Source organism: Mirounga leonina, unplaced genomic scaffold (genome assembly GCF_011800145.1).
Source record: "Mirounga leonina isolate KUSES-001 unplaced genomic scaffold, KU_Mleo_1.0 Mir_125, whole genome shotgun sequence".
Lineage (NCBI taxonomy): Eukaryota > Metazoa > Chordata > Mammalia > Carnivora > Phocidae > Mirounga > Mirounga leonina.
Window position 1 is genome coordinate 68,818,542 of NW_023270305.1, and position 18,736 is coordinate 68,837,277.

The following is an 18,736-nucleotide window of genomic DNA, read 5'->3' on the forward strand; positions in this document are numbered from 1 at the left end:
ATCCGTCTGACAGGCCAGACTGGAAAGGGGAGCGCCTACAGCCTGGAGACCTGGGAGGCGCCTGCAGTGGAGATGGGGGAAACAGGCAGGGGGGCCGCAGGCAGGCCCCAGCTGGTCCCTCCTCTCTGCGAGCCGCCCGGAGGCTGCGCAGCCCGCACCGGCCGCCGGCAGACTCTCCTCTCTGCAACATGAGCACTGACTCAGCCTCCTGGCCCTGGCTCAGGACACCTTCTCTGGAAGCCACTTCATGGCCCTTGGGCAGTGTTAGTCACTGCACCCTCAGCCCACCTTGCTCACACCCTGTCTTCAGAGGCTGGTTCCTGGTGCGGAGCCTGGCACGGAGCCTGGCACACAGGCGGTGCTTAGCTGGGGTCTCTGGAAGAGATGGGCACGCGGTGGGCATGCGGGCGACTGGTATGGCTGGAGAGCCCTGGAGCTGGGCGGGCCTGGGCCGGGCTTGGCCCCTGGCAGGCCCTGGGGAGCAGCTGGGGGCTCCCGGGCCCGGATGCTTGAGCCACTCTTTGGCCACTGCCAAACACTGCAGGTGGGCGACCACCCCCCACCCCCCCACAGCTGGTCCTGCCTTTCCTGAGCTGGACGCTCTGGCTTTTCCCCTCTGTTCTGCTGACACCGTGCTCTGTTCTCCTTGGGGCTCACGGACCCCCACCTGCCCTCCAGAGCCCTCTGGGTTCAGGCGGTCTTGTTTGCCTGCTGCATCTCCGCCGGCCCCCACTCCTAACCGCCTGCACCCCCGAGACACCGTTTGGTCTCTCCTCCCTCACGGAGATGCTCTGTCATCAGGCAGTCATCTGTGTGAAGGCACCCCAGTGGGGGCCACTCCCTCCCCCACCCCTCCCCAGGTCTCTGGGGAAAGGGAACTTCCGCTTGCACACTCCAGGGGCTCCACTCCAGGCTCGTTCACTCCACAAGTACACGTGGAGTCCCCGTGTGTGCCAGGCACTGCGCTGGGTGCTGACGGGCAGAAAGATTTGGTCCCTGCACTCAAGGAGCTGCTGCTGGGATGTGTGTGTGTGTGTGTGTGTATGTGCACGCCCGTGCGCGTACACAGACCGTGACCCAATAAATAAGAAAACGTCAGGAGGTAAATAATTTAAAACAGGGGGATGTGCCAGGGGACTTTGCATTGGGTGGTCAGGAAAGGCCTCTGAGTGGAGGTGTCATTTCAGCAGGAACTGGAATGACAATAAGCTCCAGCCAGGCTAAGTCCTCGGGAGAAAGTATTTACAGCAAAGGGGGCAGCCGGGGCAAAAGCCAGGCCGAGCCCAATCAGACAAACCAACACAACCAGTCAGCTTTCTGCGCTCCCGCCCTGCAATCCCAGCATTGCAGACTCAGCGATATTGTCCACCCTGCCCCGGGATGTGCCGGAACGTTCTCTCAGCACTCTGGGCAAGGGGTTACGCAGGCTTCCCGAGGACGCCTCTACGAACAGAGTCGCACAGCCCTTCACAGGGACTGCCTGGACCCTCTGGTGTTGCTGGGCTAGAGAGCTCAGTTGTACCCAGCAACTATTCTTGGATCCCAGGAGCTTCCAGGGGGTAAGGGTAAGGGTGTGCTCAACCTCTCGGCCACCCATCCGTGGGCTGGCTGGGACCCACGCTGCCCCCACGGCCCCGAGCTGCGGAGGCTGTGGTCAGAGCTTTCTGGGGAGAAGGGGAATGGGGAAAGAAGACAAAGCTCTACTTTTCTTTCGGCCCCAAGAATGCCTAACATTGGAAAAGGAGAGGCATTAGGCGTGAGTAGTTTTAAGGGCATAGTGTTTGTTTTCGTTTGCACTGTTTTTCTTTCCGCCTATAAAAAGTAATATAAGCAGGGGCTGGGGAAGGAGAGAATGGAAATTAGCATTGAACGGGTATGGCGTTTTTATTTGGGAGGATGAAAAAAAGTTCTGGAGGTGGACGGTGGTGATGGTGCACCACTTTGTGAATGTACTCAGAGCCGCTGAATTGTACGCTTCGAAATGGCTGAACTCTGCACTTAAAATTGTCATGATGGTAAAAAAAAAAACAAAAAAACCCAACAAAAACGTTAAAGCGGTAAATGTTATGTCATGCGTATTTTACCACGGCTAAAAAAACCCCAAACCAACAAGTAACACATGCTCCCAGCTCACTGCTCTAGCCTCAGTGCCTAGCACACAGTGGGCATACAAAACAGTCATTGCTGAATGCAAGGATATGAGGGAAAAATTCACACTCGACTTGCCTCTCCTGGCCTGAGGCTCCCAACCTTTGGGAAAAGCCACAGGAACAGGCAGGCCTCGGGGGGAGCCCTCTGCTCACCCACAGGCTTCCTGGGCCCAGGGGATGCTGCCCAGCAGAGGCCAAGACTCACCTGGGCCTTCTCTTGCCAGAGAGGGAGCGTCTCTTGCTGGTCCAGCATCTGGGCAATGACCACGAGGCTGAGCTGGCTTCGAAGTTGCCTGTGGGGAAGGAGCAAGAGGGACTGAGGGGTGGGACACTCTGAGAGCAAGTGGGCTGGAGGCACATGTCGGGGCAGCATGGGAGAGGCGTGCTGCCTGGAGTACTCTGTCCTGCTCTTCTGGTTTATAGTATTTATCATTTATTTTAGAAGCAATAAAACATGATGGCAGGGTTAAAAAATAAGCAAAAGGAAAAAAAACTTAAAGTCGGTAATTTCAGAGGCTGGCTCAGCAGTTTTTCTTCTCAGTTCGTCTTTCTGAGTATCTGTACTTACCTGCGGATACACAGTGATAAGGAACGTTCAACTGCTTTGGCACAGACCTTTGCCTTTTTTGTCCTTGGTGGCATTAGAATCTTTCGTGGGGCTAAACTTTGTTTTTCTTTCACCTAGCATCAACTTTCCTTTGGAGAAGCTGCTCACCCAGAGTGGGCACATGAGCCGGGCCCGGCCCATCAGAGTCTGACTGACTGAGCCTCTTAGAGGTCGCCCTGGTGCCCTGGTTGGAATTATCAACCAGGGCATGTGCCTTGGTTGGAATTATCAAGCAGAACATGTGCCGTTCCAGCAGGGCCACTGGTCGGGCAGGAGGTGATCCTACACCTGCTGGTGACCATCATGCCTCCTTGTGGGAGAGCCTGGAGGATGAAGCAAGCAGAGACAGAGGACAGGGACAGAGCTCTGACAACACCCAGAGCCTGCTGTGCCTGAAGCCCCCAGCCCCTGGACCATTCAGTAGGTCAGTTGGTCATGTGGGCCAATAAAGTGTCTTTGGCTTCAGTCAGTTTGGGCTGGGCTTCTGAGTCAAGCACTAACTAGTCTTAACTGATGAACTCAGGGGGCTAGTTATCTCTTCTCTTTGGGACTGAAGACCTCTGATGGGGATTTCAGAAGCTCATGTTCAGGGCTCTGATTTCCATGGGTCCTTGAGAACTAAAGGGAGCAGAAAGAGAAGAGAGGAGGGGCGTGGAGACCAGAGGATGAGGCTGGGGTGACAGGGGCTGAGGAGGCTGTGGGGGGGTCGAGGGCCCCTCCTCTGTCCATGCTCCTTGCCATAGCTCGTCTCCACCAAGAGGGTCACATCTCTCTTGCACCTCCATACACTCTAGGAGCAGATGTCAGCCCCTGGCACGGACCTTGATGTGGCCACAGTCCCTAGTTTCTGCAGAGAGCCACCATCAGAGGAAGCAAAGGAGAGGTCCCGAAGCTAGAGGAAACATAAGGCACATGAAGGAAGACGCTTGGGCTGGAACCAGCTCCTTAAAGGGGAAATGCCCTCAGGTCATGGCACTGCTGGGGGGACCCACACAGCCGCCCTCACCCGTATTCCTGGAATGACACCACAAGGAACTGAAGGACTGGACATCTGGAACAGCCTGCCACAGGCAGCACGGGGAAATGCAAGTACTCTGGGGAGGCAGGATCCAGTCTGGCCACTTCCGGGCTTGGTGGTCCACTCTCCGCTGCAACTTCCCCAGGGCCGGGCCTGCTGCCGCCCAGGCCTCACATGACGGAGGGAACTGGGGTAGGAATGGGGAACTGGGGTAGGAACTGGGGTAGGAATGGCTCCTCGAAGTTCCTGTGGGGCTGGGCAGGCTGGAACCGCAACCAGGGGCCTTGCTGATTTTCTTAGCACTTTGTCAAGAAAGTCAGAGGGATCGGGGCGCCTGGGTGGCTCAGTCGTTAAGCGTCTGCCTTCGGCTCAGGTCATGATTCCAGGTCCTGGAATCGAGCCCCGCATCGGGCTCCCTGCTCCGCGGGGAGCCTGCTTCTCCCTCTCCCACTCCCCCTGCGTTCCCTCTCTCGCTGTGTCTCTCTCTCTGTCAAATAAGTAAATAAAATCTTTAAAAAAAAAAAAAAGAAAAGAAAGTCAGAGGGATCAACAAGGCAACAGGTTCTTGATGAAACGGAGAAAAAAAGCAGCCGCAAAGCAGTACCAAGATCAGTACCAGCACCACATCAGAAAGGAGAACATGAAAAAGGGGGAAATGCACAGTGCAGGGGAGGGTGCGGGCCGGCAGAGTCGCTCACACACAGCAGGTGGGAATTCAAATTGCACATCCACTTTGAGAAACTGCTTGGCAAGATCCACTAAAGATGAACACGTGCTCACCCATGACCTAGCAATCCTACGCCTAGGTACCTACGCGCGCGCACACAACGCAGAAGTGCACTTTAGGTACACCATCAGTACGCATACCCAGACTGGGCCCTATCGATCCAACTCAATCCTACTCGTAATGACAGTGAGCTGAAATGCTATCCAAAGTCCCGGATGGTCTTCACTGTGCCACGCGAAAGAAGCCAGATTCAAAAGAATACATGTGCATGATTCAGTTCCTTACAGAGTACAAAAATGGCCAAATAGCAGCTGTTGGAAGCCTGGGTAGTGGTGATGGCTGGGGGGACGGGCAGGTTCTGCTCATGTTGCATTTCTTGCTCTGAGTGCAGGTTTCCCACGGGTTCCACTTGTGGCCACTGAGCCATGCGCCTACGGTCTGTGTTCTGTTCTCTTTGTATGTTGCAGTTCAATAAAACTATTACTTAAAGAAGCAATTCAGGTGGAGGGAGAGACAGGATTGCCAGATTTAGCCAGTAAAAATAGAGGATGCCCAGTTAAATTTGAATTTCTTATTGACAAAGAGTCATTTTCTTGGCGTACGGTTCTCCTGCGCAATGTTTGTATTTTATCTGGCAACCCAGGGAGGGGCCAGCCATCCCTGGTCCATTCTGGATCAGGAAGACCTGACATTAACCAGCACGGGGCCCTCCCACACCCTGTCTCCCTTTAGCCTTGACCCCTCTCTGCGGAGCACCTCAGCGTCCCCACCTGACCTTCTGAGAGCTGTTGGAGAGGCAGCCTCTTTTAGCCGCATGGGATAGAAAACAGGAGTCCCTCATCATCCCCCACACTGGACTCCTGTGAGCGCAGCCAGACCATCGCCCCTCACTCAGCGCCCTACCCTCCCATTTTCTCCCGGAGCCCGGGCCACACGGCACACCCTGCATGGCTTCCATCTCATTGGCAGCCAGGACCTGCTCTCCGGCTGTTGCCCGGGAGCCCCAGCAGCAGCTGGCCGGGAACACAGTGGGAGGTAAATGGCCCCTCTGTGCCTTGCTCCAAAGTTAACTCGCAGCCAGAGTCAGAAGTCCTGCATCTGGGCTTCGTTAATCCAAAACCCAGGCCTCGGAGGGCGGGGAGGGGCCAACCTGGGGGCAGGCCAGTGGAGCAGAGCCGGGGTGGTTCCAGAAGGGAAGAAGCAGGCTGGGTGGGTCAGGACAGGGCTGTTGTCCAGAAAAGAAAAAAAGCACCAGAAAAAGCACCGGGTGAATGGATGAAAAGGAACCCACATCTGAGGGTGGCATGCTCCCCCTCGCTGTCCCCGCCTGCCCACTGCCTTTCATTCTGACGGCCCCCCTGCCTTTTAAACACAGTCTCCTGTGCTCTCAGTTCCCACTGGGACACAGGGACAGGGGACAGGACCGCTTTTTAATTTTAGACTGAGACCTTATTCTACGGAGGAGAAAACACAAAGACTCACCCCAAATAACACCCAAACTGTGCAGGGGGCAAGCAAAGGGGCCCCGTAGGCCCAGCCAAGGTCGGCCAGGGGCTCTTCCTCTCTCTCCTAGAAGCTGCCTGACCCCACCCGGCAAGGACTCCCCGGGACTCAAACCGGACGGATAAAGGAGGATGCAGAAGGCACTGGAGGCATCCCAGCCACTGTCATATAAGGAAACAAGCCCCAGCTCTCTGTGCTCACACCAGGCCAGGCCTCTGCCTCAGCCCTGCCCCCACCCCTGCTCCCCCCACGGGCCTCTGTAAGATCAGGACACTGGATCGGCACTCAGAGGAGCCTAAGGCACTGCGAAATCTGGAATCCACAGCAGAGCTGGGAAGTGGAATGCAGGCACTCTGCTTCCCAGCCTCCGGCCTTCCCTCCAGCTCCTGCAAGGGGCAGCCCAGCCAGGCACCGGGCACCATGCTCGAACTCGGAGGAAGGCAAAGGCGCTAACCAGTGTGGGCCGCTAGGATGTTGGGACAACCACCCTGGTCAGTGCAGCCCCCTCTGGCGCCCCTCGTCTTCACTTGTTCGGAGGGGAACGAGGCCCTGCCAAGGCTGAACTACCCTAAAAGGCCATCAGGCATCTGGCCAAAGGCGTGAGCTGCCTTTTCCATGTCTTTAGGGCAGTTCAGGAAGCAACAATAGTGGCCTGTTCCGCTGTGGAAATGCTGCCCAACACCCTGCCTCAGCCCGCCTTGCCTCTCGGGGGCTGTCCATGCTGCCTCTCAGGCATCACGGCCACCCCTCATGCCACCGCCTCCGCCCACCACCCCCCCCGCCCGCAGTCCTTCACTTGGAGCCTACCCTGCACGTGAGCACATACCACCCAGGCGGGAAGAACCAGGGCCTGGGCTCAGAGCTTAGGGCAACCTCCTTGGGAGTCTGCCCTGTCATCCACACACATGTTGGGACACTCGTGAGTGTGGGCATGCACAGTGCAGACAGGAAGAGACGGCCACAGATCCGTACAGGGGACCGCCACATGGCAACATGAAGGGTCCATCCACAACAGCTCACTGCTACATGGACGAATCCCACAAAGTGTTCACACTATGCCAAGATAGCCAGACACAAGAGAGAACACTGAGCACGGTCCCATTTATGCACAGGTTTAAAACCAGGCAAAAGGAAGCTATGGGATAGAAGTCGGGGAAGTGGTTTTCTTTGTAGAGGGAATGCCTAGGAGGGGCTTGAGAGGGCTTCTGGGGGGTGGGTGACGGTCTGCCCTATGATATAGCGGTAGTTACACAGACAGCTCCCTTTGCAAAGTGCACTGAGTAGCCACCTCTGATGTGTCCTTTCCTGCATGGATATTATATGAATAAAAAGGTTACTACTCTTGGGCGCCTGGGTGGCTCAGCTGGTTAAGCGACTGCCTTCGGCTCAGGTCATGATCCTGGAGTCCCTGGATCGAGTCCCTGGATCGAGTCCCGCATCGGGCTTCCTGCTCGGCGGGGAGACTGCTTCGTCCTCTGACCCTATCCCCTCTCAGGTGTTCTCTCTCTCTCAAATAAATAAATAAAATCTTTAAAAAACAAAAACAAAAACAAAAAGGTTACTACTCTTTAGTAGATAAAGTTCATATGGACAATTACAACTCAGTTCCCACCCTCTTTATCATCCTACTTCCCTCTTTCTTTCTTTTCCTTTATTGTGATGAAATCCGTAGAACAGTCAGGCTTAGAACACTTCTTAAAAGTCACCCAATCTAGGCGGCGCCTGACCGGCTCAGTTGGTAGAGCATGTGACTCTTGATTTCAGGGTTGTAAGTCATGAGTTCAAGGCCCATGTTGGGCCGAGAGCTTACTTAAAACCAACCAACAAAAAATAGTCACGCCATGTAATATCCGCGTATTTGTCCATCTAATTAGGCTCTCCACATACCTGAGGGAAGTGGCCATTATTTTCCACAACTCTTTCTTCTCTGTGTATACAACATCCATACTTTTCTTTCAGAATCTTTTTGCTACTGTGGGTTGGGTCCTCTGAAGGCCCTGGGGGTTGTCAACATTCTCGTCAGTGAGGTGCTCAGAGCTGGCCCTGACGCTCCTTTTCCTGGCTGCCCCGCGATGCGATGCAGATCGCAGATTGAGCCCAAAGTCTTTCTCACATCATGTCTTGCTGTCAAATCCCATTTCCCAGATCCTGTTGTTAATTGTGCAGCTGAGTCTCTCTTTTCCTCTCAGACAGTCATTATGGTTTGTTGAGATCTTCTGGGATCTTCCATTCCCTGTCAGTTGTATTCAGGTCATGTGTGAGTCTGACTATTGTTCCATTAATGGCCTCATCTGAGACACCGGGTCTGCCCTGACCAACCTGTCAGTGAAGACAAGACATCAGGGGCCCCGGGGGCCTGCCCTCCAGGCGGACTCTGCTGGCCAGCAGCACCTTGTGATGAGGAGCCCCAGCTACTTGGACATCAATCGCTCAGCCCACATTTCTTACGTTGTCCTCAGGATAGGACGGTAGTCTCTACCAAGTGCCTTACAGAAACCCAGACAGTCCTCTCCAGAGTACTATTCTGGCTGGCCTGTCAAAAGATAAATGAGGCTAGTCTGGTATGATTTATTCTTAGGAATCCTAGAAAGCAGAGCTTCCTTTTCTGTGTATGTGCTCACAAACCGTCCCTGGGGAATGATGTGGGGGGCGCCTCAAGCCTGCCATGCTCCTTCTGCACCCTCCCTCCCCACCTCCGGAGGTCTCCGTGGACTCAGGGGACCCCCATCTGCTCCTCTCCCAGGACTGACCGGGGACGTCCTTGTACCACGGGGGACTTAAACCCATTCCGCACAGCGGGATGCTGCCACCCTCTCTTCTCCCGTGCTGTCTTAGGCTTCAATTCCCTTTGATCAATAGTGGAGTCCAGATGAAAAATTATGCTCCTCGACAGAGAAGAGAAGCAAAATAGGAATTATATAGTGTCGTTCTCTCTTCATCGGTGTCAATATTTCATTGCAGCCCAAAACAGCATTCCTTGCTTCAAAAACAACTACACGGAAGCCCCTCCTATGGGCCTTAGTTTTCCCCAGCGGCGCTAACATTGGTGCGTGCTGTTTATCCATCTGCCTTGTTTTTGCGTCCTACTTTCCATCTTCCATATCTTTCAAAATCCGAGATCATGCTCGAGCTCTGGGTGCAGCCCCTGCAGCCTTTAGATACTTCCTACTTTTTCCTTACTGGGTTCATTCACAGTCCACATCCGAAGTGTTACTGCACCCTGTCTCCGAGCCTGCCTGAGCCATCCTTGAGTTTGGAATTGGCTACTAAAAAACAACTCTATGTTCTTTGGGCTCTGCCCTCCAGAAGCCACCGCTCTACAAGCATGCATGCACATGAGTCCCTCCTCCATGCCAGGCTCCGAGGGCCTAGAAAGCAAAGTCATAGCTCCTCCCTCAAGATGCTCACAGCCCAAGGGATTAGCCAAAGACACTGACGATCAGGGCCCTGTGTCAGGAGGTTTCTTGGGAGAGTTGCCTTGGTCTGAGCCTAGTCTTGAGGGTGAGGAAATGTTAACCAGGCAAAGAGGAGGAGAGGGATAAGGGAAGCTGGAACTGATGCCGAAAGGCTCTGAGACAAATCTTGAGTTGGGGTGGCTGGAGCATGGGAGCCTGCCGGGGACGCTGGGCAGGGGAAGAAGGTAGGATTGGAAAAGAAGGCACAAAGGCCTAGTATGCCACTGTTTGAATTTCATCCTGGGGACAGAAGCCCGAGAGATTTTAATGGAGCAAAGGAGTGACGCAGCCAGCTGTGCATCCAAAGGGAGGTGATGCTGCTGGACAGTGCAAGCATGGGTCAGAAGGGGGACAGCCTGGAAGGAGGCAGCATTCCAGGGGCACTGTGGTAAGAGCTGGAACTGTGTGAGGGTGATGGGAGAGGTGGCTATTGTTGGGGAGGAGGAGCTGGAGGGGACAGGAGGTGACCCTGGACTCTCAGGCTTTGGGCAGTGGGCAGGTGCTGATACCGTCATGGGGCCATGGAAGACAGGAGAAGGTGGTCCTCCTTGGAAGGTGGTGACTTCTGTTCTGCACATGCTAACCCTGAAATTCTTTTCCACGCAGATCTGGTGCTTAGCAGAAAAGTCTGGCCAAAGGTATTGACTTGTGAGCCCCTGGCATGAGCCTGGAGCTGTGGCCATGGATGAGGATGAGATGGGGTCTCAGGTTGAGTTCCCCAGGAGGTGGACTCTGAAGCGGAAGTGAGCATGCAGGGAGAAGGGGAGATGGGCGCTCTTGGGACAACCTCCTGTAGGGAAGAAGGAAGCAGGTCTGGGCCAAAGGGGAAAGCCAGGCTGGAATGCAGTCACAGCAAAGCCCTTGGCTGACCCCGCAAGGACCTCTGGGGCTGGCAAGGTCCTTCAGAGAATCCCGGATCGAGGCAAAGAGGCAGGCCTTTGTGCCCCCAGCACTGGGCTGCTCCCAAGGAAGGCACCTAACCTCAGGTAAGGTAACCGTGTTCAGCAAAGGCAATTCCTGGGATTTGGGCTAGCAGGGCGACACTCAGCAGCTGGGGAGGGGGTGCCAGAGTCCTGAAGTGGGACCATATGGACAGAGCACCACAGGGCCCAGCCTGGAAAGCTCCCCCAGACTGCACAGAGTGACCACAGGAGAGGGACTGGGGCAGAATCCCCAGGCAAACTGAGGCTTGAGGAGCAGCGGAGGAAGGAACTGGATGATGGCGACTGAGAAGGATGGGCCAAAGAAGGGGAGGGGAGTCGGGAGAATGATATTGTGAAGCCAAGGAAGAAAATGATAAGCTTATTCCTGAGGAAGGGCCATTAGGTCAGGGGTAATAAGGCAGTTTGGCTAGAGTGCCAGATGAGGTAGGTCTCCTCTACTCCTAGCTCTTTAGGTCTCTCCTACCACCCCTTACGTGCGCACCCACTCGTAAAGGTGAGCCAGATCCTCTTCAGCCACAACCCCTCACACTCCTGGCTTCACGGCGACCCACTTTTTCTCTGCTGCCCTCTCGGCTCCAGCATGGCCCCTCAACCCCTAGACATGATCTTCATCTTGCCTCCTGTCCCTCCGGATTTTGAGGCCTTCTAAAATTTTGAGGGTTTTTGGACTGTGGCTGCCCCCTTCTAGAATGTTCTGGCCTTGCCCACCCCCAGAGCCTGAAATGTCTGTTTTCTCAGGTGAGAACTCCCTCCCACACTCTGAGCTCTGAAGAATCCACCATGTGTCCAGGGTGGGCAGGGTTCAGAAAGCCTGTTTCGGGTGAATGGAGTAAGGGAGAGCAGGGCAAGGGAAGCTTAGAGGTGCAGCAGTAGCTGGAGGAGGGGGGTGGCGGCAGAATTGCTGTTCTAAGGTAGGAGACACATGAGCGCACGTATTTGCTGAGGAAGAGCCAGTAAGAGGATGAGAAGTGAAAGGTATAGGAATAAGGGACGACTGCAGAAGGTCTGGAAGGGCAGGCCCGTTGGGGTCCTGAGCATGGGAGGTGGGGTCGGGAGAAAGGCAAGGAGGTGAGCTGTGGGTCCACTAGGTGTGTGGGTGGCTGGCAGTCAGACAGTAGAGAAAGAAGGGGCAGAGCTGTTTGCTGGGGTAGAGATTTCAGCAGCAGGAAGCACGGTGATGTCTGGAATCTTCTGAGGGCCCCAAGGAGGCTGGCCAGGCATTCAGAGTGGGTCCTGGTCAGCCAGAAGGGATCAGGGGCCCATGTAGGGACAGGCCATGTGTGGGGGCACACAGGAAGGGAGTGATGGTGGAGCAAGGAGCCAGGACATGAAGGCAGCAAGGCAAAAGGACTGGGAGAGAATGAACTGGATGGTCTCGGGCCTGCACCGGGCTGGGGGAGGGAGAGGGTGGGGTGCAGGGGGTGCGAGGGTGGGGCCATGACACCCCACTAAGGTGCAGCCCTTGGCCCCGCCCAGAGGGGATGAGCAGCCCCACCCCAGCAGCGTGGAACACGAAGGAAAACAAGGAGACTTGGGGAACGCTATGGGCTCCTGCATGTGCTGTGACTCTTATCCCCAGTGTGCAAAGACCTGAAGCCTCTGAAGGCCACCTTCTCCTAGGGCTCCTGCACTTGGACTTGAGCAGCCAGCTTTTCCTTGTGGGTCAGAACCTGGCGGATCTGGCAGCCTGCTCAAGCCGGTTTTATCTGCCCCTCTACTTTGGAGGCCGCAGTTAAATGGGATATTTAATAAACATTCACGGGTGGTGAAGGAGACGGGCCCTGGAGCCTGCGCACATCAGCTTTCAGTGGAGTGAAAGCAGCCCTCAGCCTCTGTCCTCCCCCTAAAAGGGCTCCTGGGAGTGGCTGCAGAGGTTCACTCAGAACATACACTGGAGACCCTGCACAGAAGCTGGAAGGGCAAGTCCCCCACCGCCCCAGTCCCCTTGCCCCCAGCTCCCTGGAGCTAACCGAGAGGGGCCAGAGTCCCAAGACAGACTCTCCTCCAAGGGAAAGTCTTCCCATTGGCCCCATTTCAAATGGTTTGCTCTTGTATTTACTTTCATTTCTCCGGGTTGAGCTCAACTGTGCCTTAAATTTACAGTGCATCCCTGAAGTCTTGGTCAACGAGGTCGGGGGCAGGGGGGGACGTGCCTCGCACAAATGTTGGTGGAAGTTCTCACTTTGTGCTTAACCAGTCAGTAGACGAAGAATGTGACAGAATGGGCAACAGCACGCCCTCCTTCCTGGGGTCAGTCTGGGCACTGAGCCCAGTGGGGCAGCCACCAGCGAGGGCAGAACAGGCCGCCGGCAAGCTCCTCCAACCTCGCCACCACAGGGAGCGGGGGGCAGGGTCGGGGGGTGGCCGGCTAAAGACTGCAGTGAATACAGTGAAGCTGTAAGGAAGAATTAGAAGCTCTTTCTGATCCAATTTGGAATGACTGCCAACACATAACTTGAAGTGAAAAGAAGGGCGGAGAGAATATGCACAGAAGTCCCAAAAAGAAATGGAGGCAGCCTAGGTGGCTGGTAGGGGGAGGGGCACATTTTCAAATAGGTGTTCCTGGTGCCTTTTGAATTTTGTTCTTTTTGAATGCTTTATCTATTTAGAAGAGTAAGATAAAATTTCTAAATAAATAAATAGATAATACCCATCCCACTTTCTTAGCAAAGCTTGTGGCAGGAATTATCACCCTAGTTGATGTGTCTGTTTGAAAGTGAGGGGAGGGGGCGCCTGGGTGGCTCAGTTGGTTAAGCGTCTGCCTTCAGCTCGGGTCATGATCCCAGGGTCCTGGGATCAGGGCCTGCGTCTGGTTCTTTGCTCAGCGGCGAGTCTGCTTCTCTCACTTTTGCTCGCTCTCTCAGATAAATAAATAAAATCTTAAAAAAAAAAAAAAAGTGAGGCAAGGCTCTTCCATTATATTCACTCCTGGCATTTAAGGAACACTTAGTAAGGGTTCTGCAGTTACAAAGACACCCTGTAAAAGACACAGATCCCTGAAATCAATTTGACTCAATTAACAGATGAATATCATCATAAATTTAGGCTATGTTGAAGGTAGTCTCAAATCTGCTGGGAAAGGTGGATTATGAAGAAAGAAAGAAAGTGGGTGTTGGCCCCATTGGCTCTTCAGAGGTGGAAAATAATCCAGTTAGATCTCTGTCTCTTATCTTTGAATAATAGATTCCAGATGGGATTAAAAACCAATAGTAACAAAGTTAATATAAGTACTGAGATAAAGAGAACATTCTATTTTTGTGATCTTGGGGTGGGGAAGGCTTTTCTTTTCAAGATAGATTCAATAAGAATCAACTCTCTATACCATCCACATAACTTTTCTGTAAAGCTAAATCTATTCTAAAACAAAATTTCAAAAAACCCAAAACCTCAGTTCGCTGGAAGATATCATTCACAAAGGTTTAAAAAGGACGATGTGCAAAAAAAGAGAAAAAAATGATATATAGAACTTAGAAGAAAATACAGTGCTGAAACATATATAATAAGCAATTTATCAATATGTTAATAAGATTAATTGCCCCATAGAAAAGTGGGCAAGAAGCGTCAAGATGTCATTTACAATAAGAGAAACACAAAAGGCCAATAAACATATGAAAAGATTCTCAATTTCACTGGCAGTCAGAGAAATAAAAATCAGAACCACAGGATCACACTTCTCACTTACCAGGTTGACTAATAAAACTTAAAAACAAAACTGAGAATACACAGTGGAGAAACAGACATTTTCAGGTCCATTGGGGGTATTATTAATTGATACAGCTTTTGTTGGAGGCCAAATTTTAAATGTATATACCTTAGGACTGCAATTTCACTTCAAAGAGTTTATCCTATAGAAATATTTACATAGATGTGCAAAGCCTGTACCCTGATTGTGTGTATACCAGGGAACACTACACAGCTATGAAAATGAATGAGGTTCATCACACACATACATATACATATATATACATACACATACATGTATATATATATATATATATACACACACACACACACACACACATGAAAGTGAGACAAACTGGGGCACCTGGCTGGCTCATTCGGTAGAGCATGCAACTCTTAATCTTAGGGTCGTGAGTTCAAGCCCCACATTAGGCAAGGAGCCTACTTTAAAAAAAAAAAAAAAGAAAGAAAAACAAGTACCAATAATGGGGCCTGTTGGGAGCAAATGGGAAATTGGGGCTGGACAACATGGGCCCTGGAGGTTTGGACTTGGCATGCGAGGTAAGGCAGAGACAAGATAATCCCATGTAGCCATAGAGTGGACAGACTTTGAGGGAGGAGGAGATGGACCATCCATCCAGGTGAGAGACAGGACATGAAAGCAGAAGCAGGTGGGACAGAGGTGGCTGAGACCCAGACAGGTACCTGTTTGCACAGAGCTGACATGGACAGGCAACCACAAACAAGGATTTGGGATTTGGAAGTCAGAACAGACAGGATGTAGGATGAACAGGCATAATGAGCTGGGGATGGGAGAGACCTCTAAGACTACAATTTCTGACTCTGCGACACAGAGGACTAACTGTTTGGGGCTGAGCAGGGAGCCTGAAGGCAGAGGTCAGCCTCTTCAGATCATATGCAAAGAAGTCCCATGCGTCTGGGCTTAATGCAGATGGCGCCCACTGAGGCCCTGGTTTAGCGTTCACACTTAAAGTCCTCAGACAGAGCTTCTAGAAGCCCATTCTTTTTTTTTAAGATTTTTTAAAAAATTTATTTATTTGACAGAGAGACACAGCGAGAGAAGGAACACAAGCAGGGGGAGTGGGAGAGGGAGAAGCAGGCTTCCCGCCAAGCAGGGAGCCCGATGCGGGGCTCAATCCCAGGACCCTGGGATCATGACCTGAGCCGAAGGCAGACGCTTAATGACTGAGACACCCAGGCACCCCGAAGCCCAGTTCTTTCAAAGAGAGAGCAACAACTCTCCTTCCAGGACTGTGGAGAGGCCTTCTCTCTTTATTCACAGACAAGAGCTGAAGCTGAGCTCAGGATGACTGCACCCAGTGGGCCCTGGGATATGGGTCTGCATGGAATGCCAAGCCTGCTTCCAGAAGCTGCCTCTGGGGAGGGAGTTGCAGAGGAATGGCCCCAGTTAAGGGTTACCGCGGAGGTGCCTGTGAAGGCTGGGGGTCTTCCTGAAGGGCCCCAGGACAGGCCTGGTTGGAAGGGTGGGGAGGGCCATCATTCTAGATGGGAGGAGAGGAGAGATGAGGAATGGTCTGCTCCGGGAAGGCAAGGAATTCCCTCTGGCTGTGGCCTAAAGTGGGGGAAGGAAGGAGGAGAGGAGAGACTGGGTGGGGCCAGGTCCAGTGAATGGGTCTCATCTCCCAGTGGGCTGAGTTTGGTCACCTCGTTCATTCAGTCGAAAAGAATTAACAGAGTGCAAACAGCGTGTCAGGCACTGTTCTAGATGCTGCGGGATATGGCAGTGACTACTGAGGGACCTGCTCTCCTGGAGGGAACACGGAGGAGAGGCACCAAAAATAAGGAACCAACAGTAAGATAAATTTCTGGCAGAAGGCCATGCTGTGCAGAAAATAAAGCAGAATGATGAGTTGAGAGTTTGGGAGAGGGGTCCGGGAGGAGTGATTAGGGGACATAATGCCGCTGAGGTCTGAGGACAAGAAGGAACCCGCTACCAAGGACTGGGAAGCAGCAGGCAGGGGGATGTGGAGGGGGGTGGGTGCTGCAGTCAGAAGCTAATTGTATAAGGCAATTGTTTTGCTAATAAGACCATGTTAAGAAAATTAGGCTCTTTTCCTTTCGGAATGAACTCATTAGTGAGCTGTATTTTTAGTTCTTTCTCCTGGGTTTTAGAGACTGGGCAGGAGGGGGAGGTTTGTTGGGACTGATGGGGAGGACTCTGGACCCCCACACCCCACCGTGTCCCAGGGGAAGGGATGCGTGTCAGAGGGAGGAGGCAGGGGGGAGGGGCACCCACCTGCTCCGAGAGGTCACGTCCAAGAAGCACTGCACGAGGGCCAGCAGGTTGTGGTGGTGACCTGACACCTTGCTCAGGGTGCGGCACAGCTGCTGGAGCTGTGGGGGCGGTGGGCGGCAAGGGGGGCTGCAGGAGGGTCCGTCGTCACCCTGACCTCCCCACCAGTCCACTTAGGGGGAAGCCAGAGAGTAAGAGAAGGGGGCGGTCGCGGAGCCCAGGGACTGGCGGGCATGTTCCCCAGCATCCTGGTGACCTCCAAGCCTGCCATTCCCATTGAGTGCGCTCAAGGTGCAACTTCAGTCCCAGCAACAAGGTCAAGTGGAGGAGGATCAGGACCTTACAGAGGAGGCTAGGGCTTGGGCTTGGGCTTGGGCTTGGGCTTCAGAGCTCATGATACCTTCCCGGGCCACTCGCGGATGTTCTCAAGGAGCAGGAGCAGAAGCTGCTGAAGATCCGTCTTGGGCAGCAGGCGGAGCCCCACGTCTAGGCCGGCTCGGCACAGCAGCTCGATCAGGTTCAAGAGCTCCCTGTCGGTGTAGGCCGTTGGCTGGGCCAGGGCACACAGTGCCAGGAACTGGAGAGCAGAGAGAGTGCTAGGGCAGGGAGGGATGGCACCCGGAGCCCTGTGGCCGGGCTGGGCAGCGGCTGAGAAAGACAAGCGGCAAGGCCTAGAGTCAAGCCCCCCATGGGGTGCTCTGGTGGCAGGCCTGGCCGCGGGGACTGTGAGCTTTCTGCAGCACCAGTCCCGGCAGCCGGCGTGGTGCCTACAGCGGCGCCGAGCCCACGGGGGGTGCTCAGTGGTACCTACCGCGTGCAACTGCTCAGCAGGTCTGGATGGTGGGCAGAAGTGGGCGTCTGACTCACCTTATAGATGTAGCTCAAGCTACTGTCCAAGGCAGTCTCTGGGGGGCTGTCCTGCCACTGACTGCAGCTCAGGCTGATGTCGTTTTTAAGCACTCTAAGGTAAGACAAAAGCAAAGGGAAGGAAATGAGAGGAGGTGGATGCAAGGGGATAACTGAGGCAGGGAGGGGGGCCTGCCGTTGCTCAAGAGCAGAGAGCCCGTGGATGGTCCATGCAGCCTGGGACACTCATGCCCTATGTGTGTTGGTCATCTACTGCTGCGTAACAAATCCCCCAACATACAGAGGCTTAAAAACAACAAATATTTATTATGTCATGCAGTTTCTGAGAGTCAAGAATCCAGGAGCTGCTTAGCTGGGTGGTTCAGGCTCAGGGTTTCTGGGGAGGTTGCCTCCAAAATATTGAGGGTGGGGCTGCTGTCACGTCAGGCCAGAATGGGCTGGAGGAACTGCTTCCAAGCTCACTCGTGTGCCCACCAGCAGGCCTCCAAGTCCTTACCCCATGGCCAGCTTCCCCCAAAGTGAGCGATTCGAGAGAGGGGAGAATGCCAGAGACTGAAGCCACAGCCTTTATAACCTGGTCTTGGAAGTGACTTCATCCCATCACTTCTGCTAATGCACACAGACCATCCAGACTCCGAGTGGGGGTGAGAGCCACACAAGGGGAAGAACGCCGGGAGATGGGGATTCCTGGGGGCTGGCTCCCAACGGCTGCCATTCCAGCCAGGCCTCAGGCTTTACTTTTCTGGGACTCGAAGACCAGAAAATCATACTCCATTATCCCAAAAGAGTCTTCCTCAAGAAAGTTCTTTGTCCATACAGGTATGGTGGCTCTTTGCATGCACGGAAAAGTACACCACATGGTAGCTTACGTGGGGGCTAGTTTCCAAAGTCAGCAAGTAATATGGGGTAATTCAGAGTAAAAATGATCTTTGAGAACCCCCCCAAAGGTCACGCTAACACGCTGTCTACCGACGAAGTTAGAGCTTAGGGTCACATGAAAAAAAACCCCAAAAGACAAAACACCTCTTTAAAGACTAGAGTCGTACTCAGGGTGGCAAGATCCCTACAGTGAGGGGGGCATCAGTGGACTGCAGAGCTGTACCAGCCTTGCACAAACTTTCCAGGTGCATGCTCACTGGATAGAAAACAGAGCAGGATCGGTCTCACTAAATCATTCTCTCTCTCCGGTCACATGTATACTGTGGGTTGTCAGCTACTGTTGAGGTGAGCTTATGCCAAGGCTCCATGTGCTGTCTCATCCACTTCTCCATGCTTATTAACTCGTTTGGCGTTCCCGAGAGCAGTGGGCTCTCCATAAATGAAGGTATGGAGGACAGCAACACTGTTGCCCGCAGCATCTCCAGGGTAGCCGCCTGACCGCTGACCAAGGGGGAGCCCTCGTTCCTGCATGCTCCAGGGAAGAGTCTCTGCTCTTCTTTACTTGACCCTGGTGCTGCTTCTCAGACAGGAAGAGGGAGAAATCCATCTCTAGGCACCGGAGAATTGGTG

The 18,736-nt window shown here is 53.6% G+C and overlaps 1 protein-coding gene across 1 annotated transcript in view; it reads right to left on the reverse strand.

The window, feature by feature from the left end:
* Positions 1–18,736, reverse strand: part of FAM178B (family with sequence similarity 178 member B) — an 89,297-nt gene that overhangs the window by 21,493 nt on the left and 49,068 nt on the right. The window contains exons 9-12 of the mRNA XM_035001715.1: positions 17,228–17,321; positions 16,761–16,937; positions 16,364–16,461; positions 2,356–2,443 (exon numbers count right to left, since the gene is read on the reverse strand). Of these exons, the coding sequence (XP_034857606.1) occupies positions 2,356–2,443; positions 16,364–16,461; positions 16,761–16,937; positions 17,228–17,321 (457 nt within the window). The remainder of the gene's footprint in view (positions 1–2,355; positions 2,444–16,363; positions 16,462–16,760; positions 16,938–17,227; positions 17,322–18,736) is intronic.